This window comes from Hippocampus guttulatus, chromosome 2, assembly GCF_054856545.1.
Source record: "Hippocampus guttulatus isolate MCC_2025c chromosome 2, RoL_Hgut_1.0, whole genome shotgun sequence".
In the NCBI taxonomy this organism is placed as follows: domain Eukaryota; kingdom Metazoa; phylum Chordata; class Actinopteri; order Syngnathiformes; family Syngnathidae; genus Hippocampus; species Hippocampus guttulatus.
In genome coordinates this window covers 16,085,841-16,110,235 of record NC_141262.1, presented here as the reverse complement: position 1 = coordinate 16,110,235, position 24,395 = coordinate 16,085,841, and the positions used below count along the sequence as shown (strand labels likewise).

Sequence of the window (24,395 nt, the reverse complement as noted above, 5' to 3'; positions counted from 1 at the left end):
CCACCACCACAGGGTAATCGTTCAGGATAATTCTTCAAGTATCCGATAAGTGGTTGCTTGCTCGATTGCCGGTATGTGTTTACCCAATGCGCTGAAGTATTTCACTGCAGCCCACTCATAACCTCAAAATTGACGATGTCAGGACCGCTATAATCGGCGGACACAGTGGATTGCGCCTTGTTCATATCTTGGTAGCGTGGTTAAGTGGTGGTGAGCACAACTGCTGTGTGCACCCGTCAACTATAACAAAGAAAGAGACTTTCAACAGCTTCCTGAGAGTCACATGTTTGATTTGTTTGGCATAGTTTTTCTACCTGATGCCCTTCCTGATGCAACCAACAAATTTTTATCCATGTTCGGGCCAGGCAGTGGTGGGAATCCAACGCCGACTGCATGTAGCACTAAACTGTCAGTGCAAATATACATGTAATAATCCTAAAAACAAGAAGTGCATGGGTAGAAATAGAGAGGATAGAAATACCTTATTGACCGTGACACACTTTTGAAGTGCAATTAGTTGTGTTTAAGTGTGTTTCCGAGTTCTAATCTGGAGCAGGTGCTGGTGAATGATTTTCTAGGATCAGATGCTTTGCCTTTACAAGCAGATTACCACTGGTGCTCTCATTAATGATTTATTCACTGAATTCAACATGTTCTGGATTTATCTTCACGGAGACTCGTCAGTCTCAGGCTGTGTGTTTGAGAGTTTACCCCCCACCCCACGCCCTGTACTGTACATGAAAGAAGAGGTTGTGTTTAACGTACAGCATGTGCATTTTACATTTTCATAAAGTACTGTTTTGATCTGGCGATTTTTCCTGTTAATTCATGTGTGTGAAACATGTATGCCAGTCCTCCTTGACCCTCTTGAGGTCTTAACGTGGCCTGTGCTGATAGGCCTGTGGAGGGCCAGGGGTTATCAGGAGTAAATGGAAGCCACTCAAGAGGCTCAGATTTAGGTCTGCAGCCATGTTACAACTCAGCTCAACACATACACATAAAATGTTGTAGGATCGAGTAAGAGAAAGTGAAACTTGATTTACTGCAACAGCAACGTGGACAAAGGGAGTCTTTCGGCTTTCAGGGAACTGGCTTGACAGTTTCAGCTGCATGCAGAACTGGTTTCCCAATTACAAAAATTCCTATCACAAAGGAGTGATAAAGATGAGGCTTTTTTCTGCACGTTTCTGATCGCAGACACTTTTCGTGCAGAATGTCAGGAGTGACACCGTAAAAATCAGCCAGTTGTCAATAATGCAGCACTTGCAGAATAGGACATTTTTCTGTCAATTATTTTTCAGGGAATTAAATGTAAACTTCCACAAACACGCTGTACACAACAACGATCTATGTATATAGATATGTACACACTGTATTGTATGTGTATATATTGTACATAGTGCTATTGATGTTTGTTTTTATTATGGTGCTTGCAGCTTATCATTGTTATAGAACGGCAAAACATCATAATGTGTTTTTTGTTTCCTTATTCTCAGCTAAAAAGACGACCAAAATATAAGCCTCTCAGTATGATACAAACAGCACAACAAAAGACAACAACAATATGAGTCGAGTAAATAGTACACAGTCCACCATAACAGAGCAATATTGTCTCTAGGATGGGACAATGTGAACAATTCAAAAGACCAAGTGGCATCGTTTGCGAAAATAGCACTTCAGTGGCAGTTTAAGTAGCTGCCCGGTAGACCAGTGGTTAGCACGTCGGCTTCACAGTGCAGAGGTACCGGGTTCGATTCCAGCTCCGGCCTCCCTGTGTGGAGTTTGCATGTTCTCCCCGGGCCTGCGTGGGTTTTCTCCGGGTGCTCCGGTTTCCTCCCACATTCCAAAAACATGCATGGCAGGCTGATTGGATGCTCTAAATTGTCCCTAGGTGTGAGTGTGGGCGTGGATGGTTGTTCGTCTCTGTGTGCCCTGCGATTGGCTGGCAACTGATTCAGGGTGTCCCCCGCCTACTGCCCGGAGACGGCTGGGATAGGCTCCAGCACCCCCCCCCCCCCCCCCCCCCGCGACCCTAGTGAGGATCAAGCGGTTCGGAAAATGGATGGATGGATGGCAGTTTAAGTAACGTTGGGTGACTACAACTTGGTCTACGTTGCCCCCTGGCGTCTGCAAAGTGAACCACAACGGGGTGTCGGCATGAGGGCTCGATCAAGCATTCTGCACTGCCAAATCCAAAATATTTCACCTTCTGGTCAAATTTTGAGTTTGTGCTTTTTTTCTTTCGTTTTTATAAATTTGGTAAATGAGCGTCTTGTAAATTACACAGACAGGATAGTGTACTAAGAGAATCATTCATTCCTTTTCTCATTTTTTAGTTAGATGGCCATCAGTATGAATACCACATTACTCATTACGGGTATACAGGTATTCCATGTTCTAAATTTATACGTGATGAGAATGTTCTAGACGACATTATGTTGATTGGGATTTTGAGTGGTTCTATACATATTTTAAAAAATTAATTATCTTTTGGTTCACTCTTGGTCAGAAACAAATCCATTGAATTCAAAATTGCAACAGCCTATTATTCGTGGTTCGTAAATGGAGTAAATATCTATCACAGTAGAAATTGTGTGTTGATTTTTATTCAAAAGTTACTGTCTCCAGACAAGTACAAATCAGAAAACAGAGTGACTGAAAGAGGATGGGAGAATAGTAGACAACTCAGGGTGTAGGCAAGAGTGCAGAACACAAAATAGCCAAAAAAGAAAAAATAATTTGAAGATATATACACAATATCTAATAAGGATTTATACCAATGTAGTGGTAAGCAACAAATAATAAACAGTACATTTTCCTTAAAAGAATTTTCTTTTTACTTACATAAATTAATTAGGCAAAACACACACAGACTGCTCATCTACTTGATCACATTGATACATTTGACCATCTCATGTTTCATGTTCTAAGAAGCCAATTATCCACCCTTTAAACATGACCAATCTGCTGACATGGAAGATTAGCGTGAGAGAAGAAGCATGTTTAAGGCTTTAGCATGGAATGACTACAAAAACAAACTCAGTAGACAAAACAGTTCATTAAAAGTCATGTGTGACAAATATAAGTCAAAATCTAAGCTTTGTCTAGCTGCCACATCACTGCTGAATAGCTTGCGTTCAGTAATCTCTGAAAGAGGACCTCCCGGTTATTAACATTTGAAGTCTCTATGAAGTATTTTCGTGACAGGACTCGAGCGGAGAAACTCTTAAAGCTGAATTTCATTCGTTTTATCCAAACTAATTTACACGTTAGGAAAGAAGGTAAAAACCCGAAGACATTATCAAGACAAAAGGAAGAAAAGAAAATCAAAATGTAAAAAATACAAATCTAAAAATCTTTCTTGCTGCATGGACTGACGTGTTCAATTTTTCAGTTTCTTACACACTTCTTTCATTTGTGACTGAAGGTTGAAAATAAGAAAAACAAAGCACATATATAAAAATCAGCACCAATTCATATGTTGTTTTTTTTTTTATTTAAAATGTAGAGATACCCATTTTGACATGATGCTGCTAGATTGGAAAGAAAACAAAACAAACAAACTATTTCATTGGACCAGGCTACTTGTGGTTCAAGGGAACAATTCTCTGGAGTGGTCCAAATCTTGGGGTAAGCGCCAAGACTTGCGTACTACTGGACTGTGGGACGCTTCACAGCATAAACAAGGATTGAGACTGATTCTACATGACATCTCACAATCTTAACCACCAGTGGTTATCAGGACCTCAAAGCGGGAAGATGAACTTAAGAGAGAGGAGGGCAATGAAAGTACAAGAACAGAAAGACCTCCATCCACTTGGCTAACACGGTACAGGCAAGCTACTACAGTCTGTTTATAAATTACTACATCACACCTGGTAACTTACTACAAATGTAAAATGGGTTAGACAAAAAAAACAAAAACAACAAAAAAAGCTATGTTTCTTAAGTTATAACACACCAATCCATCCTCACTGGGAGAGAAATGAAGAAAAAAAAAAAGAGGGAAAACGCTATTATGGATTTTTCTTCAGACATATATCGTCTTTGATAGGTTTGGAAGTGGCCTGTTTCACTATTCTGGAACAGGCCACTTTTAAAATTAACCAAGATTATAAAAGTATATATTTGAAGTCCTCTCTGAGCAAGCAACACTGAGTGTGGGTCATCATTGGTCCACATGAAGTACAAGCCAAAACTTTTTTTTTTAAATTTTTGCTTTTTCTTACAGAAAACACACTTGTTTTCGCATCTAAAATTCTCTTTAAATACAAAGCTCCTCTTCTCGTATCCCAGCTTCAACATAATTTGGATATTAGTTTAAAACATAGACACTCCCAGGACCTAAAAGGAAAAAAAAAATATTCACTTATATGACACGTCCAAAATTTATGAAAGGCTGACCCGCACACACGCACACACACAAGCGCGCAATAGCCGGTAAATTATTTTCAATTACCTTTTGTACAAAATGTTGCTCGATGTCCCAGAGAACACAAGAACATACTTTAGCTACAATGGTAAGAGTGGCAAAAAGTAATCTGTGGCACAATGTTTCTCAACAAATTTCAAATGAAACCCGTTTATGAGAAATGCGAGTGATGAATCATTTGGAGTGGACACAAGACACTCATGAACATTGTTCAGGGCTGAGCGTCTGCTGTCTGACCTGGATTTCAAGGCCACGGTGAAAGGAATTTGGCTAGGGTGCACACAGCTCAGATGGCTGAACGCGTACAAAGACGGGCCATAAGCTTCATGTCAGCAACTCCAATGGACCATGGATGACACAGCCAAGTTTAATGTTTGAGCGGGGGGACACTTGGTTGTCAACATGCAAACACCACACATGTAAGCAGCAACTCGGTCTTACCGACTCATCCATGATAGAGGCAGGGTCAAAGTAGTCCGGCTTTAGCTCAGACCTTTCACGTCGATTTTTAGATGGCGGCTAGACGAGAGGAGGAAAAGTGTGTTGAAAAGTGACTCAAGAGAGAGGGGGGTTAAAAAATAAAAAAAAATAAAAAAAATCAGAGGTCACTCAGGTCGGTTTATCTGTTTTAATATGAGAAATCGGTGGAATGGCTTACTGTAGGTACTTGTGAAATCAACTTGACGTTTGGTATGCAGTTGAGACATATGTTTCCGATTACATCTAGCTCTGGTTTTACAGTCATCATGCATGGTTTTGTGGAGCGGGTGTAAATTGTCAACTAAATTGGTCATGATGTTGCAATGCACTGTCAACACAATGTTTCATTAAACAAGACACAGAGGCCCTTTTACACGCAGCCAAAACCAAGCTTTTGATGATTACAGTTCTTTTCTTTGTGCATTTGGAAACGACATTGAAAAATCAGCACAAGATGGTCTGTAATAGTTGTTGTAGGCCTAACAAATAAGTCTTCTCTGACTGACTGGATCCTCAAAGTCAACAAGAGCTCTGAGGATTTTAGTAAACCTCACATGTCGTCTGGGTCAAAGAAAGATGTCTGTTGGAAGGAGCGGTGATGAAATAAATTGAATGGTTATGTTTGGAGAAACAACTGCCAAAGGAAAATGGGCAACTGTACGTTATTTTGGATCCTCAGATTTGAGTGTTAAAATGCGACATTAAAATTTAAGAGGACATGAGGATAAATTCAACCAGATGATGGGAAAAAAAACCGTACTTATATTGCCCAATCACCTCCACTGCAGTGACCTCGAAGGCCCGTTGCAGGCGCTTTGTGATGGCGCTGCAAATCAACAAAGTCTAGGAATGTAACAACAATTAAGACCATAACAGCTACAGCTACTTCATGCAATTATTTTCTCAACCATCTTCTTTCAAAAGTACCATTAAAAATGATGGATGTGCAATATCCAAATGTCTTAATACCATACTATTGAGATATCAACCTCATGATACGATAATCACGATACTGTGGTGAGGTTTGTGATATAAAAAGAGCTCACGTTACTGTATAAAAACTCACAATATTGCTTTTTTAAAAAAAGTGCTCGATACTATATTGTGTTTTTGTTCATCATAACAGCAGTGACTAAGAACAGGGCATGGCCAGTCATTTTATTCCTTTTGGCTCAGTGGGTTATCATGGTTTATACTCAGTATAGACTATGATTGGTCTATTCTTCACTCAGATGACATGCTGAGTTCTCCTGAAGCAGGCCAATGTTAGTCAGGATTTTGACGGAGATGTGGTGTTGCTTTTAAACTTGTAACATGACAATGATGATATTGTGGCAATTTTAATATTGAGCCTCACAAAAGTACAATGGAAATGCTACATTTGTGGCTCGATGTAATCTTTGCTACTCATAAATAAGGAGCGTGCAATAAATGATGAATGGTAAATGCTTCTCACCAGGTCGATGTCCATTGTATCAAAGTCCATGCCTTCATTCAGGTCATCCATACGACCCTCAGATGACATCATCACATCCTCCACAATCGGCTCTTCATCTTCCTCCATGAGGCCAGTGCCACGACGTCTGCGTGAATGTACCAATATGCATTTATTAAAAGGTTTTGGGCTTTTTAGAGACATTATATCACCTCAACGTCACCGTCCCACTGGTTGAATATCTTACATAGCATGCTGCAAATTGGTCCTGAGCTTGGCGTAGTTCATTGCTCTTTCTTGCTGCTGACGAGCCTCTTCTTGCTGTCTCTGGGCAAGCATCCACGTCACCTGGGAACTAGGCAAGTTACATTAATTAGCCATTACTGTTCACCAACGAGCTAGAAATACTGTTTTGTTGTCTCACTGGCCGGCTATCAAAAAAACATCAACATCAATCACTGTCACTATAAGACCACCTGGTAGGCTGCACATTCAAATTCTAATCCCAGTCCCACACGATAGGCACTCAACTGAAGAATGAGTCTTGGTCCAAATGAACACTTATTAAAGTACACAGACTGTAAATATTAGGAATCAAAGGAGCCATCCAAGTGTTGAAACTGAAACTTAGCAGTGAAATGTTACGAATGACAAGTGAAAATTACAGCACAAAACTAAGGGTCAACGTGTACGAAAGCTTAAATTCCATTCATTTAAATAAATAAAATCATCACAAAAGCTTAACGGCCCCAAGTCAATCGTAGTCTGTTCTTTTGTATTCGACTGGTCAACAATCAGAGATGAAAGTGGACTTTCCTGAAAATACAAATGCGAGCGCATATACAGTATATACTGTATATATACAGTATATATATATATATATACAGTATATATATATATATATGAGATTTTAACTGATTTAGCAGGTTTGTCGACCTTTCCAATGTAGTCGGACAAAAAAGAAATCTCTGTTCAAGTCCTTTTCCTCAAGCCATGACCACTTGAACGTTTTCCTAACACTCGCGTCTATTGCACGTAGGTCAGCTTGCCTGTCTACCTGTTTGAACATTGCGCTGGGGCCGTACCTGGCCGATCACGCATGAATTAGTTTACACAAAACGCTATTCAAATATTGGCATTCAAAGATTAATCTGCCTTTTGTGTGCACCGTTTGTGGCTTCCGTTTTCGCCGAAATTTTGAAATCTCCGACATATGGCGAGGCCATGACAATGCGAGGAGAGGGGTGTTACTGTTACTAATGTTAGTGCCTCAACATGGCTACGATCGTGAAAGCAAAACAACGAACTCAAACGCGTGTTCGTTCAATGTTGTCAACTAATATCATCCGAATTAATTTTAGGCATTCTATCCTCAATTTTCCGGAGGAATTTTCATGAAAATTTGAAAATCTGAAATCCCGGGAAAATCCGGAGGACTTTCATCACTGAACAATTAAAAAGTCATAACTAAAAAGAAATACGAATCGACTTCAATCCAAGCGGAATTAATAGTCAGAGAATTTCAACGACTCCAATGGAGCAGACAGAGAAGTCTATAGATTTCCGTACTTGTAATCCAAGGGGGTCTGATGATGCTGAGATGCCTGTTGGTGGTGTTGTTGTGGGTGTTGGTGGGGCGGCGGCTGGTCGTGAGGGAGGGCGTAGACACCCATGTAGCTGTCATCACGACCCCGTTTCGGGTCTCGCATGGCAGTGGAGGTGAGGTGGGGCGATGGCAACATGACTGGGGTTTGAATGCCTTGCGGCCACACCTCGCTGCTACTGCTTTCCTCTGGAAAGAAAGGAAAAGACACAAATGAAACATGAACACCGGTTCCATCCCAGTTACATAGACTTCACTTTGCACAGATGGCTTGTGGTTTTTTGTCAACAATTCAATCAAAATTCCTGTGATGACAGCAACTTGATCCAAACTCCACTACAGTCACCACCTTGGGTGATCCAGTACTGAATTGCATTTTCTCGTTGTTGATGAAATGATGTGGAAATTGTGGTCATTAGTAGGCTTCTACCATCTGCTGTTTTATCCCTTTGCCCATCGACTCGATTGCGAGAGCCAAGATGCTTGGAACACATTGAAAACGTTGGAAGACATTCTTGCTTTTCTGGGCTTCAACTGTACTATTGCAGCCACGTATTAATCCATGCCACTCTCATGGCTAACGGGATTGTTTATAGGTGGTAGTGTAACAGAAAAGCGAGACTTGTTCTGAGTGTTAAACAATGCAGAGAAATCAGATTGCCAAATGCTCACCACCTTCAGGCAGCTTCCGCTTTGCTACAGAAGTTCCAGTTGTAGTAGCAGGAGCCTTGGTCTTTTTTGACCGAATGGAGGAGCCTCTGCTGGAGTAGCCACTCATCACGGACATCGTGTCGTCATCACCGCCAGCCTGTAGGGAATTCCTGTATGAAATGAGGGGGAGCCAGCAGTCCTCTCTTTGCAGTGCCATCTGAAACGTCATGAAACGCTCCAAGTACATGTGGCTGTGGAGAAATGGAAAAGTGACAGGGATTAGAGAAACAAACACACGCTGCCACCAAAAAAGAACAAATACTCCAAAGAAGGCAGGTTTTGAATGAAGAATTAAGTCTTTTTTTACATTTTGTCACAAACACCTGTTGCACTGAGCCTCCCACTTCGCAGCACAACAGAAATCAAACTTACACAGTCCTCTTGTCTTGTTTCATCAGCTTAGAGGAGAATTCGCTGAGGATGTCTAGGAAAGCCAAGTTGAGGGGAGGGCCTCCTTCTCCCTGGGGACTTGGATCTTTAAAAGAAAACTCTATTCCATCCCTAGGATATAAGCAAATGTGCACAAGAAGAAAAGGAAGCATTGAGGTGGCAAGAGGGAGTGTTTCATTGGCTTTAAATGCATTAAATCTTACATCGAAGCTTTCGATTTAATTGCTTATATTATTGATGTGGTGTTTGCAAGTTGGAACGTCCAAGGTGAACAAACATGAAAGAAAAGTCGTACTTGTGCAGCATGGCAATGGCATCTCTGGTTTTCACTTGGTCAAGGCCAAAGGTTAGAGAAAATCGACGGGCCAACTCTTTGATTCCACAGAAAGCAGAGGAGGAGCGATCAAACCCATGACCCAGTTCTGACAGCATCTCGTTGAAAAGCTAACAGACACAGAGAGGAAACATTTGTATTAACATTTGCAATGTGGCTCAAACAAATTTAATGCGTGGATGAAAGAAACTGAGCAAAACTGAACACTGACCTGCTGAAGGCTGAGGATGAGGGTTTTGGCGCACTGAATCTTGTCAATTTGCCGCGTCTTACTCATTGTTTCCTTTATAATGTCACCATAATCATTGTAATACTGCAGAAATGAAGAGGGGGGGGGGCACATAGTTAGTTGCAGAGATAGTTTTGGATTTGGTGCTCCTGCTTCAAAGAATGTGGATTGGAAAGAAAATCATCCTGAAATAAATTATGATTAGAAAAAACAAACTAACCCTCATGTACTGTTTGAAAATGTCAGCTCCAGTTTTCATTTCGACCACACAGTAGATGATCAGTTTACAATAGCCAGCCAGGAGGTTTCTCCTCTTATGTAATGCTTCAATTTTCACTGCCTCATCGTCCTGTTGGCCATCTAAAGACAGAAAACAATCCAAATATTAGTCTTCACAACACAATCTTTTTTTCTGCAAAACTCAAATACTAGTAAACACATCGTAAAGTAATCCCCTTTTTCGTCTACTATCATCTATATAGGCCAAAGGTTGAAGTAAAATCATGTCAATTTCAATTATCAATTTCTTTGAGATGATAAGTAGATTTAGTAGGACGGTTTGTTTTTCTGTTGTGGCAAAATCATTTATTTTTGCCTTTGAGGTCACACTTGTTCCAGATGTCATGACCACTCTTTTCAGGCGTACCAGAAATTAATGGCAAAGAGATGAAACTGAGGGAGGTCAGAGTGACCTTGGCCTTTTCAAAATCTAATCAGGTCTTCTCTGATTCTTTGTAGAAATTCCTTGAAGGCAGTCATACATATCACTTTCACAAGAATAGGATGTAAACAGAAGTTAAAACAAAATGCCCCTGGCCATGGCTGTTGCCAGCTCATGAAAAGGCATGGAAAAACTATAGGCCATGTGGCTTCGACCTTTGCAAGGCCCGTTTGAACTTTTGACTAGATTGGTCTGAAAACAACACAAAAGCTGCAAGCAATTTAAAAGCAGGAGCGCAGTGTATATGTGCTCTAGTCAAAATAGGCCTTTCCAAATGAACTCACGTATTTCCACACCGCTTCTGTGTGAATATTCGTTATCTGGAGCAATAGCACTACCAAAGCCAATGCAAATTTTCAATTTCAATACAATATTGACTTCGGCATTCTTGAGGAGCGATATTTTAAAAACGAAGCATGTTTTGTATTTAAATACACAATGTGTGTAATTCTTTTTTGTGTGTGTTTAGTTTTACACTAAATGCCAACTGCTTACAGCTTAAAGGACGCCGAGTGATGACAGAATCACTTATGCTACATGCATGCTCCGCAAGCAACATGGCGCATTCAGGGTACTTTCTCCACGTCGGGAACTTGTAAACAACCCGTACTGTTCTGCATAATAATAATTTTTCTTCTACGACGTTTTAAAGATCGAGAGATCGAGTCATACAAGCTCCTCCTTGTCATTGGAACCATTGCACGTATGCACCGCAGCGAACTGAAATCATACAAATTCAAACGATGCCCAACCCTAGTTCTCAACACACCCATCAGAGCAGCGGATACATATTTGCTTGTACCTGTGCTATTGGTGTCATCATCCTGGTCTATGAAAACATGATTTAGGATGAAGGAAAGCAGTTCAGACTGAAGCGAGTCCTCGGGGGAATAAACCAAGGGCTCCAGGTGTTCTCTGCCACCAGCCACCATTTGGTGGCTGAAGATGAGCAGGAGGTCACAAAGGATGGTGAATGCCTGCAGTGGAAAGAAAAGGAAAAAGTAGTAATAACCTGTATACTCTCCTCCATAACCATACAGGAGGAGTCCTAAAATATAACAATGATTAACAGGATTTCTCATCGCTTAAGTAGAAGGTACTTTTTACCTGTTCTTTAACAGCTGTATTGACATTCGTGAGGTATCGTTGACACATCATACAGAAGGCCCTCATCTGTTTCCTCAAGGTAACCATGTCCTCCTGAAAGTTCAGACAGTGATTTGAGCGGCACAGTCATACTTCACAGAAGTACACTGAAGTTGGGCGAGTCGACCCTCACCTTTCGGGAGCTGCCTTCGGATAACTTGGCCAGCTGCCACAGGATGACATAGTGGGTGCACTGCAGTGAATGGATGACTATCTGCTCAAAAAAAGAGATGAATATTAAAATTGCAAATGCTGACAAGAGTGGGCTTGATTTTGAGAACATGACTGTCAATGCATTCAATCAATTTATTTGAAAGTGTTTTTAAATAACCTGCTCGGGCATATCGCCATTCTCGATCCCTGTATTGAGCAACTTAAAGTTGCTGGTGAACAGATCCCATCCAGAGAGATCGTGTGCACTACAAGACATACAAATAATCAAGTTAAAAGAAGACACTTCTCACTTACATTCGTCATCATGGACAGACATGAGAAAGAGCAGCCTGCAAATAGAAGAAATTCATACTTGTGAAAAGCTGTGATCCTTTTTAGAGTTGACAAAACCTGATAAGCATCGTCTTCATCAGTTTCTTCACCCTGGAAAGAAACATTCAGTTCAATGAACAATACTTGTGATGGGCTTGGCAAAACGAATGCATCGGCGAGTTCCATATGGCGAGTTCATAACAGTGAAGCCTTGTCTTGGTGTGCGTATCAATTAAAGAAACAGTCTTGTGACCGATTTTCCCACTGTATTGCTCATCACAACCCCTCACCATGCCTCAAAACTCTTAAGTGAATCTGGGTTGTGACAACGGGTCTGCCAAAAGAATCACATATCTTTTGAAGCACAATTCTTCCCTTCAAGCCAGTGTGAAAAGGAACCCGAAAGAAGGAGAAAGGATTGAAGCAAGGATTGTGACCTCATAATGGCAATAAGATATCAGTATGATTGTTTTTATTGGGCTATTTCATTTATTAATATCACGCTTCCATGTTCTCCTTTTGTATAGTGTCCCCTGGTGTTCAGACTAAGACACGACATAATTAAAATGCCTTGTGTGACATCTGACATTTTAAGTGAAACGTGTGCTTTGTGTTTTCCGAACAATTTCTGACTGAAATAAAAGTAATTCTTCACAATTTCAAGATGTAATGACATTAATGAAGTATCACATATTGGCTCAGTATTGGTTAGTACTCAAATCGAAGTACTTCCACTTGCATTTGGTCTGAAAAAAGTGGTATCAGCACATCCCAACCTAAAATGATTCCAAACGTACACAAAAATATATATTAAAATAAATTCTGCATGAACTGCAGCCTTTTGGATGACATGGCACAATTAACCCATTAATTAACATTCAATTACTACTTAAGATGAGCATGTAAAAGGAAAAGACTAAAAGTACGAATCTTTCTTAAACAAATTTTAAAAAAAAGAGAGCGAGAGAATAATCAAGTATGGTTATCAGGAAGAGGGCTTATAAAAAGTCAACTTTGACTCATACCTCTTGGAGAAAATCCTCCAGTAGCCTGTTGAACTTGTCCACCAGCTCATCCAGCAGCTGGGAGCGGGCAATGTCGACCCTGTTAAATATTGTGAACTCTTCATTGCACAGGGCATGGTACGTCTTAGAGCATGTCTCCAAAACTTCAGTGTCTGTGTGCTTCTCAACAATTTCCTTGATTTGGCGGAGCAGGGCTTCAAGGTGCTGCAGTCAACAGTAAACAGATAACACAGTCAACAAAGTCCAAAATGTGGGATTGAAAATGCGCACTGATGAATTGGTAATATTTATACAATGCAACAACAACACATCTGGAGGTACTTTTTCGATTTCTCAAGGTCACGTTACAACAAAACAATGTAAATAAATCCAAGTAGGAATCCCATAAAAATAACAAATTGCATAAAAATGGAGTATGTAGATCAAGTAACGTAAAAACATTTTAGGTGACTGGTGGAGACAGTCAATACCAAGGAATTGAGGAAGTGTGAGCAGGAAAGCTCTGGATCATATTGAATGAATAAATAATATCATATAATAATACAACACAACACAATACAGAACATTTAGGCATACAACCTGTTCGAATGAGCTCGGCATGCATGACATGCAGGGGTGGCGTATTACTCGTATTATAATTCATTAAATCAATATAATCTGAGAAGAACATTTGACTGACCTTTTCCAGACGTCCTGTGGTGTAAATTTCCAGGTCAAAGAACTGAGGGAGCTGCAACAGGTTGGTCACCTTCTCTGCATCCACAGCATACTGTCAACAGGGCAAACATTCAATTTAGCTATTTTCTGAAGAACATGCACAAGACCACGTGTCAACGTAATGACGTACCTTGGCCAGTAGAGGGGGCAAAGACACAGCAAAGAGCTCTGTCATTCTGGTTCTGTCATCAAGCTGAGTCTTCTTTTCTTTGGCTGTCATCACCTGAATGCAAGTCAAATACCTTTGTGCTGTCACAATTCATGATTAATGAAAAATACACTAGCGATTAGAAATACATGGACTAGAAAACCGCAGCAATTCATGGTAATTCCTTTAATTGTTTAGGCATTAGACAGAGGAAGCCGGTTCCAGCAAATAGTCAACACTTTCCAGGGTTGTTCCAATATATTGACGACTGTTACCAACATTATAATTACCTTTCAAGGGCCGAGAAAAAGAATTACTATATTTCGCTGTGGATCTGGATTAGAAAATTAATATATTTTGTTGAGTTTGAACATGATGCTGATAAACCCTGAAAGGGCGTTGAACAGTTGTTGCTTGATTCAATGTGTGGAGAGAACTAAACCTTTGCTATAGGCTCTAAACTGATAACGCTCCATACAAAAAACATCAAGAGAAAGGACTACAATCCCATAAATGCAACTTACACGCTTCCCCGTGCCTCTTCCCACAGGGGGGTGACATTCAGCAGCCTGGCGCACAGTGCACAGCATGATTTCAATCAAAGCTGTCTCTTGTCTATCTGTGAGAGCTACAAGTCAAGAAGAAAAAAGTCCTGGTTAGTAAATACACGCGTTTGCTTTCAGCCACTTGTCAGTGGCACGTGATGAGGTTTTCGTCATACCTTCCTCTCCTGCGAATGGGTCGTCTAATAGTAAGCTGATCGTACAGTCCCAGTCCTTCAGTAACTCCGGACCACAATCCCAGAGAGAGTCCACCAAGTAGGCTGCATGTTCATGGAGCTAAAAAGATTTTCACACAGCATGGGTGAATAACTCGATAGTTTGCATGCAATCAATGAAGACAGACTGAAAATGTGTGTACCTCACTCTCCAGGAAGAAGAAGACAGTGGTCTTGATGAGGTTGGCGTTTGGACTTTGTCTGCCTCTCCTCTTAGGGGCACCTTCCTCCTCTGGTTCCCTCTGGCTAAACAATCTTTGAAAACAGAGTAGTTTGGCAACTCACTCCCACAACATCCTCTATTGAGCATTAAATATAATCACGCATAGAAGCAGCAAGGGTCTCTCAAAAAGTAGCATACAGGGAGTCGCTGGTGTCGATGTTTGGATTTTGTAAATTGTTCCGTGGACACACAGTGTCGGTGAACCTGCCACATTTTGTTTTTTGTAGTGTCATGTCACGGGATGTGATACGCAAATTCAAAATAAAGAATCCACAAGTGTAAACTCTACTTTTTGAACATTGTAACCTGTTCTGGCAATACCCACTGAGGAAATTGACAAATAACAGTACTATAACAGAACACTAAACCCTTTAAACTTCACTGCAATCCAAATTCGGTTATTAGAAGAGAGTTACAAGCCCCTCATGTAAACGCAGGATACAAAATAAAATAAATTCCGTGTATCCTGGTAGGTAAGACACAAAACCTGAGCCGAGGGTAAAGACAGACGGCAAATGTAGAACGTCAGCTTGTCAGTGAAACGCTCAATTCTGTTTAAATTACGTCTGACGTACTTTTTGTAGAGGAATTCTCCTGCTGCAACAGCAACCGGCCTGTGTGCTGAGTAGACCAGATGATAGACACTCTCGCAATCCTCAGGGGTCAGTACCTCATCTGTACTACTGCAGAAACAAACAAAAAAAGAGCCATTCAAGTAAAAGGTGCAAACAAAATTGTTACAAGTTACTCCCGTGTCCTGGATGGAGTACTTTGAGTGTGTGTGCATACAACGGGCTTACAACGAGAAGATTTTTTTTCCCCATTGATAAATGGGAAACAAGGTTCAAAACTGGGATGACCATTTAGAACTTACTTCAAAACTAGAGTGAGCAACTTGATTGCTTGTACTGCAACGTCATACTCCTTATCGAGGGTCATGGAGACAATGCGGTCCTGGGAAAAATGAAAGGGTAGAAACATTTAACATGTTTTTCAGTACAAATGAAGCAATTGAACCCCCCCCCCCCCAACTTTTGTCAGTTGTGTCAGACATATCAATGGCCGCCGAGATTGATAAATATGTACTAAGTATTGGATTGTAAGGAGTGTAATTGTGGTGTTTAAGCTGTCCAGCAGGTGGCACTGACCTTAAAGCGACTGGTGAAGAGTTCCAGCCTTGCATTAAGCTCTCTGTTGTAGTACAGACCCTGTAGAGCCGTCAAACACTTCAGTCGTACCTCACCTTGCTAAAAAATAAATAATTTGGAAATATTCAAATGTTGTATTAAAATTAAACGATTCGGTAACCACACACACAAATTTGCATCAAACAAGTGAAATATTGTAGGAAGCTTGATGAAACACGTTTGAAAAAATTCTTTTAATTGAAACACTAGGAAGCATGTAATCAAGATCTTTAGATTTTTGGGTTCATAAATGAATGATTATGTTTTCAACCATGTGTTTGAATCACAAAGTAGGAACGGGATGTTAAATGGGCCTTAATACAGCCTTTTGGAAAACAGTTTTTTTTTTGCAATGCACTTTGCATTTACATTTGTGTCACAGTTGCAGCTTTAAAGTGCAGCTAACAGACGCAGTGAAACAGCGAATTTGAGAGCTGAACATTTGAAGATTCTTCATCCAAATCTACGGTGTCGATTAGTTTCAATTTCATAATTAAATACAGTGGCAAGTAGAGAAAACGGTCAATTTTGTACTGTGTGCAAGCGGTGCTTGAAACATCTCCCGGACTTTGAACAAAAGAAGCAAAATGAACAAAAGAAGCCTCTCCTGTGTTTGAATCCTTATCCTAATTGCTTTTTGGACTTCAACAGGTCACACCAGCAAAACAAGAGTCTATTGAGATTGCTAAGGAGCACAGCTACATTGCCACTTCATACAAACGTGAGAAAAGAACCCATGCAGTGGGAGCAATAATAGCTTAACGTTTGCAGCCCTTTTTTATGTGCTTGAAAACGTGTGGTTTGGTCACTAACGAGGTCAGCCATGTTTTAATTCCCAACCTAATGCTGCATGCAGTCATACTGAACACAAACTGAGCATTTCTGGTGGCGTGTTTCCATTGTAGTCAATGCAGTTTGCTGCGTGGCGGGTGGCGCAGATTAACCGAAAATTTTGCTTCTTTGTCCATTTCGCCGGGGCTTGCAAATTTGAACTTTTGGCGTTGTCGCATCGACACCAGCCAATCGACGTCTCAAATGTAGTTACTATGTCACACGCAGCGCAAACAGGAACAGAGTGTACTGACTTGTTGATAACTATTGAACGGTCAGACAAGATAGCAGTCAGCAACCACAATAACACAGCCAGATTGACTTTCGCTGTTCGAATGTACAGGTGTTTATTTATTTATGTTGGAGGAGGAGCAGGCCCACCTCTTCTCCACAGGAAGCAACCTTGTGTAGTTCCCCAGCGAAAAAAAGCACGCGAGACATATGGGGTGCCGCAAAATTTCATGTTCGGGCTGAACCTACCATAAGTGTAGCAGTTGGATAAAGCGCAGGTCAATTGGTGATGCCTGCAGAGTGGTGTGCAGGCAAGACCAATCAAACCAGTGTTGTTTTTTTCTACACGTTTATGCTTTGTTTTACATGTTTGATATTACTTTATTGTCACGTGGAATAAAATTTGTCAAGCAATAAGAGGCAATTTACAATTCAAAAGTGTTCAATGGTCAACTTGAAATAAATTATAATTATTCAATACACCACAATAATTATCAAAGTTGGAACGAACTGTCGCCCAAAATCCAGGGTGGGGACCGTAGCGTGGGCTACCTATACCATGCGTTTTATATTTGGAAGAACATTGGGCATTGGTAAAGATTTATTTCCGGGGGGGGGAAGTTTGAGTTTTACACAGGTATCCCAGGCAGGAGTCCAAAATAAAGAAATATTCGATTTGACTAAAACATTAAGATAGCACCTTCATGCAGCAAAGGAAAGAATGTGCTGTCAAAAATTTTGAAGCAAAGGTAAATTTCTTAGCTGACCCACCTTATCGTGCATGGTCCATCCCACATACTTTAGATAACTGTCGTTAAGGAAGGCATCACTGTAGAGCTTCATCCAAACTCCAATCTCTTCTATACAGATGGCTCTTATTTCTGCTATTGAATCACTGGTGAAGGATCATGATTATTGGTTAAAAGACACAACTCTGTCTTACAAGGCAGCCCAAAAAAAAAAAAAAATTAATTTCATGGTCACATACCGATAACGATGTACAAAGACTCCTTTAAATATTGCATTCATCATGTTTTCAATCTCATCCTGGTTTTCTTGGAGCTGAAATGGAAACAAAGTTAATTACTCAATACTGTATTGCCTGAAAAATTTGGGAGGAACATCATCATGCAAGAGTTCTGTGGCGGAAAGGTTAAGATTTTCTTGGTATACATTATGTTTGCGTTGAACTGAAATGACTTGCCAAAAGTTGTCTAAACTGTCCAAAGGAAATTCTCCCATACATTTTGTGGAATGACGCTGTCGTCTTGTCAGTTATTTCAGTGACCATTGTGGGATTTTCCTTCCTTTATCAAAAGTGCATGATCATATTGTGGCAGCCAAATACTGCACTAGGCTGTAGCAAGGCAATACACTGTGCCGTCAAGATAAATGAGAGGCAGGTGGGACCTGCTGTGACATAACCCAGTTAACAGTAGATGCTCGTTGAATAAAACTAGAAGTGAACTTGAAAACATTTCGACCACCAAATTAACAGTTACACCTCCAAAACAGGAAGGCATGAATTCTGTCACAAAATAAAGTGATTCATTTACACTGATTAACTGATGCACCATAGCCAAGACACAAATGGGTAAAATAACTGGCAAATACTGTACTGCATTTTTACTGTAACCGTGCTTCCTACTTGTCATTAATTTAATGGGGGGATACAATCCGAACACAGACTTTGAGACGTGGTGAAAGTTGTTCCATTATCAGAACGTTAAAGGGAAAATAGGTAAATAAATAGAGCTGCAGAATTCTTAACACTAACCCAGAGGACATATTATTTGCTACGCTTTCTATTTAAAAAATAAAAAAATAAATACAAACACACCCATCCATTTGGCAAACAATAACAGAAGGCCAAATGACAATAATTTGCACAATTGTTGGCATGCGTCGAATTACATGTTGCTGTTGCTCAACATTCTCCAGTAAAAATAATCTGGCATTTGGCTGGTCATACCCTTTCTTTTCATCCCAAATTAATTTCTAATTGAAAATGAACTCGAGTTTTCCAAAATTAGATTTATATAAATGAAATTGACCATACCTCTTTACGTTTCTGCAAGAGCAGCTCCAGTCTGTCATTGGCCCTTTTGGCCACCATTTTATTCCTCTCTGCCTCATATTGTCGTTGGGTGTTGTCCATGTTAATGCTCAAATTTAGAGCTACATTCACCAGGGCTGTCATCAGCTTCATTGCTGTTAAGAAAGATACAGCGCCAATATGGATGATTTTCATAAATCAAGTATTATAGTTTCCGGACTACAAACCATTTCTGATTGAAAGCCGCAACAGCTACATGTAGCCATAAAAACGAATTTGTACATACATACGTCACTTTTTATTAATAGCTGATGAATAATTCAGAAAGAGGGCAGACTCTGGACGGTTGCATTCGTCCAATGTGACGTGTTCTGTAATTTCGCTGGTCAAATGTGACAAGACTTAAAAGATAAATCTATTGACGGCTTGAAGCTCACCTATAAAAATTCATAAACAAACCGTGCCACATTAAAAGCCCCAGGGTTCAAAGTGTGGGAAAAAAGTAGTGGCTTATAGTCTGGAAAATACGGTAATGCTCTTCACAGGTCAGCTCGAGGCAATTCGAGATTAGTTATTACGGTGAAAACTCCAACCCTTCTATTCAATTTCAAACAGCAACAATCTTACCTGCCAGTGTAGATGTGTGTCTGAAGGCTCTGACTTGAGAGTCTGATAGTCCGGTGAGAAGGGAGATAACTGTGTCCATCATATATTCATCATAGATGATACTGTATTGACACTGCCGCACAAGGACTGAAATGAATTCACAAAAACTTGACTTGAACTTCTTCCACAGGGGCCCCGCTATAGTGAGAGGGTAATCTCCACTATCCTACAGAGGAAAAGAGAAGGCTTATTAGCAAGAGGTGCTACTCCATGTGTCCTTAATCACGTGCCATGAAGCAGTATGTGCAAAGAGCAACGATTCTAAGAAAATCTCAAACATCAACACAATCTACATTACACAGTAAAGGGTCAAATCGAATTACCTCATCAAATTCCTCTGTCATTCGTCTGATAATTTCTGAGTTCTGCATGTTGCGGAACATCTCTCCACTAACAACACCTTATCGATTCAGGAAAAAAAAAAGAATTAGAAGCATTATCAACAGTGACATGGGGTCAGTAAAACTATTTAAAAAGTCAAATTAACTAGTCAATTTAAAGATTAAGTAACCGTCTTAGTAGGGCTGGGCGAATTGCAAGAAAATAACATTTAGTAACATACCTTTACACCCTGAGCACTGGATGAAGAAGTTGATGAGATCAAGCAGCGCAACATCTCTGTCATGTTTGTAAGACTCAATCCACTCATCAACAACCGACTGTAAAGGGAATACATATGTTTAAAGAAACATAAGAAAAGTTTTGGATTTTTTAATAAGACAACATAGGTGTTTGTGATATAACATATCCCACCTGCATTGCACTCCGCCCCAACTTCACCACCTCAAACAGCATCATGTTTTCCATGCCATTCTCCTGGTGGTGGCCATTTATCCGACCTGCCCCCTTTCCCCCCTTGCTTTTGTCTCCTGCTGGTTTCTTGCCTTTCTTTCCACCCTGAAAGAAAGCCAATGACATGAGGGAAACATGAAAAACACTTTCCTACAACTGTCTGTTCAACAAAATCCGAGATAGTGCATTATTTACAAAAGAAAGGGTATTCTAGTTGTGCCGTTTTTGCAGCTTTGTCTATTTTTGACACCCATCCATTCATCCATCTTCTATGGCACTTTGAGCCTACCCCAGCTGACTTGGGGTAAACGAGTTGCTAATTTTTGCCATCAACATGTTTAGAGTACGCAGAATTAATGCTGCAATGTTGCAGTTATGTGTTGGTCACAGCCAGGGTCACAATGAATAGATACAACAATACGCTTCTCATAATCGCACTGTTCACCCAGTGTGTGGATTTGCCCAGCAGGTCCGATTGACTAAAATGTAAAAACAAAATATGATTCAGTTACTATGTCAGGAACATGTCAGAAAATAAGGGCCGTATTTTCCCCATCTAAATGCAGCTGTTTGCAAAAGTCGTATTATTACTCACGTTTACATAGAGTTTTGTATTCCAATTACAATTAAACCAAATTACCAAATGGAATGACATTTCATTTGGGTTTAAAGGGGTGAAACAAAATGCCTTCTCCCCGTTCCTGTGTGGCTTTTCTCCGGGTACTCCGGTTTTCTCCCACATTCCAAAGACATGCATGGTAGGTTGAGTGGGCACTCTAAATTGTCCATCGTGTGACTGTGGGTTTGAACAGGTTTGTTCGCCAATGTGTGCCCTGAGATTGGCTAGCAAACGGTTCAGGGTGTATCCCACCTATAGCCTGAAGACAGCTGGGAAAGGCTCTAGCATGCCCGCGAACCCTCGTGAGGATAAGAGGCTCAGAAAATGGATGGATGGATGGATGGATGGATGGCACTCTGCTACACCATAAATGCGTAAATAAATCAATTTTGCAGTAATCAAATTTGTAGGTCAACAAGTCCAGACACCAACCGTCGCCCATTCTGAAACACTTGGTGGCGTTGACCCTCTGCGGGTGTTGATGCTCATTCCAAAGGAAGGCAAAGCCAATCCATGTGCATTGAACCAAAGCCACAGAAACGCTTTTCATGAGGCCGACTTATTTTGGCAATGCCAAAACGTGTGCTATCAATACAGAGCATACGCCCTTGCCTTTTTTTCCCCTTAAGTTTTTGTGCCGCCGATCAACAGAACACAGCGACACTGCACGGGCGTGTCCCATGATGTAGCGACTCGGTTCCCAGAGTGCATTGCGTGGCGCAATACATTTAATCAACAGAGTTTTTACTACGTTGATCCTTGTCATATACGTGTGTTTCTGTTACCACTAACTGAATGTCATATTTAAAGGCTAACATTTGTCACCTTTTTTTCTTTTCTTTTAAAAATGGTTAGTTACAAGAGAAGGAAACCAGTACTGCTTAACATACCTTTCCTTTCGCTGAATTTGAAGTCCTCCCATCTGGATCTTCTGAAAAGTCTGTGTCTGAAGAAAATTGTGTGTCTGTATCCCTAGAGATGGAAAAATAAATGATAAATTGAACATTTGGGCCGATACAAAGAGCCAAAAATTACAAGGAGCACTTACTGAGCATAGGGGAAGTCTGCTGGTATTTCTGGTGCTGCTATCATTTCTCTAACATCTTCTGGATAACTTCCACTTTATTACTGGCTTGTAACACTCAGAAAATACAAGACGGAAGCTTGCATGAAATCTAAAGATATAAAATAAGAGAAGTAACACTTAGACAAACAAACTGATGAAAACAGATTTTTCTTGCTTCACATGGTAACGGTGGGCGGTACAGATGCTATTGTGGCGCTCAGCACTCAAAGCATTGGTTCCCTTTTCCTCGACCTCCTTGCTTTTCAATTATTGGAGTGTCTTCCTCACTGGCCATATATGGACGTGCTCTGCCCCCCCCCCCCGCGCGTACTTCAACCAATCAGAACACGTTACCAACATCAACAAGATACTGCAGGCCACAACTACTGCTTTACTGTACTGTATGGAAAAGTGGCACATACATGCATGCGTTTCGGGAGAGTAACTTTTCAAAGGCAATCACCGACTTGCCAACTGCAAAATAAACGATATAAATACACACTTTACCCGATGCTAATAAATCACATCGTGCATCCTACAACAGACAGTGAATTAGCCGTTATTACAGTACTAGGGCCCATTAATAAGCGAATTAATAAACGAGAGATAATACAAGAGGAGGCCTGTCGCTGCTTACAATAGGTAGTATTTGCCACGACAATGCAAGTAGCATATCTATCTACCGGAAACTACGACGATATCAATCGCACCTCAACGCAGGTGCTTTGTTTGTAATGTAACATGGCATTGTTCGTTAAAACCATTCTTCTTTGCCATTTGAAGACATGTGGCCGTTTCGCGAGTTAATACGTAAATATTAGGTGCTGACAAGATGACGGGATTCAATGGGTGTTGACTGAAAAAGTGGCGCCAAATCGCTCAGTGAATCTCATAAACTTGCCACAATGAAGCTCGGGGAGAAGATCTTGGCTAGCAAAGAGCCGTAAAGCTCCAAACTGAGGAGTTCCAGAGTCAACGCAGAAGCACACACGCCTCCGTTCCCTCCAACGGAGCCGACGCGACCACGCTCTTCGTCGGTTCCTGTCAAAATTGACACCGGTGCGCGGGTGTTGCTAGCGGCGCTAGCAGCCGTGAATTTCCGAGACTTCATGAGTGGGAATGCACAAGCAAGTGCACTATACCTGAGCGTAAAAGTATGATTTGGATTTCGGCAACGGGTCAGCGTTTGTTGCCGCGATCTTAGGACGACCATAATAACACAACAACGCAAGCTCGACGGTGCCATCACATGCTAATATGAGCGAGAAGAACCTAGCGTGAGAAGCAAGCGCATCCAATGACCGTTTTATAAACGACTCTTATCCCAGGTTCAGCTTTAATGCCATACACACTGATAATTAAGGAAAAATTCACGAGCACGATAAACTACGAATGGTCAACCATGCTAACAGTACGTGCTAACGTTCCCAAAAAAAAACATCACGTCCTTGCGTCCTCCATCTTGCCTCGGGAGTTCCAGCACCGTATTGCATAAGCAACAAACATTGTGAAGTGCAACCAAGTACATCGAAACAACAAAATACTTCGTTGCGTTTCAAGAGTTCTATTTTACGTCAATTTGGTAAGAATCGTGTGCGTTAGCTCGCTACCAACCAGGGCGCAGCTAGCCTCTCACAGCGGAGCTAGCGAGGCGACTTGGCTGAGGCAGACATCCGCGCTCTAGCCTCGCTAGCAAGCGGCTAGCAAAATACAAATCAACTAAGTTGCATATAGCTTTCCGCCATTTTACAGCTAACTTACCTTGCTGAGAAATAATAGTCCCAGCTGATTCCTAACTTGTACTTCTTCGACAAGCCTCAGGACGAATCTCACACTTAATTTAGTAAAAAAAAAAAAAAAAGTTTAAAAGTCGCGGTCAGAAGCGGGTTCGGACGTTCTCTCGCCCGCTTGCTCCGTAGTTCAATTTGTTGTTTCGACGACCCGGGAGGAGGAAATCCTTGTACAGAGCTACCACCTAGCGGCCACAACAGCGGCGCTCGACCATTCCGACACCCACTGGCCACTGCTCAGTATTGCACGTCAGACACCCATGTTTATGTTGTACTGCAGGGGATCGAAACCATTTTCT

General features: G+C 41.0%; 1 protein-coding gene across 3 annotated transcripts; it reads right to left on the bottom strand.

Moving 5' to 3' along the window:
• Nucleotides 1–2,590: 2,590 nt before the first annotated feature.
• Nucleotides 2,591–24,256, bottom strand: stag2b (STAG2 cohesin complex component b). 3 transcript variants are annotated; one of them, XM_086139128.1, is made up of 34 exons: nt 24,068–24,256; nt 22,289–22,415; nt 22,131–22,212; nt 20,583–20,726; nt 20,392–20,488; nt 20,153–20,229; nt 19,791–19,995; nt 19,167–19,318; nt 18,096–18,169; nt 17,879–18,002; nt 16,007–16,105; nt 15,733–15,812; nt 15,434–15,541; nt 14,779–14,890; nt 14,579–14,696; nt 14,382–14,485; nt 13,840–13,932; nt 13,672–13,761; nt 12,993–13,196; nt 12,008–12,078; nt 11,813–11,900; nt 11,615–11,695; nt 11,443–11,535; nt 11,138–11,312; nt 9,835–9,974; nt 9,597–9,698; nt 9,347–9,495; nt 9,034–9,162; nt 8,623–8,852; nt 7,917–8,139; nt 6,595–6,702; nt 6,369–6,495; nt 4,874–4,951; nt 2,591–4,344 (listed from the first exon to the last, which is right to left on the bottom strand). In XM_086139128.1, the coding sequence occupies exons 2-34, from the start codon at nt 22,330–22,332 to the stop codon at nt 4,321–4,323; spliced, it is 3,825 nt and encodes a 1,274-aa protein (XP_085995254.1). In that variant the 5' UTR covers nt 22,333–22,415; nt 24,068–24,256; the 3' UTR covers nt 2,591–4,320. The 3 variants fall into 3 exon arrangements, with proteins under 3 accessions (XP_085995254.1, XP_085995273.1, XP_085995264.1); XM_086139147.1 differs by having other exon boundaries at nt 8,626–8,852; XM_086139138.1 differs by lacking the exon at nt 24,068–24,256 and adding an exon at nt 23,921–23,976.
• Nucleotides 24,257–24,395: the final 139 nt, after the last annotated feature.

Coding starts and splice junctions, on each gene's coding strand:
- stag2b (XM_086139128.1), bottom strand. CDS start 22,332: ATGATAGCAGCACCAGAAATACCAGCAGACTTCCCCTATGCTCA. Junction 16,106..17,878: donor GATGGACCATGCACGATAAG/GTGGGTCAGCTA, acceptor TTTATTTTTTAG/CAAGGTGAGGTACGACTGAA. Junction 6,703..7,916: donor CAGACCCCCTTGGATTACAA/GTACGGAAATCT, acceptor TAACTTGCCTAG/TTCCCAGGTGACGTGGATGC.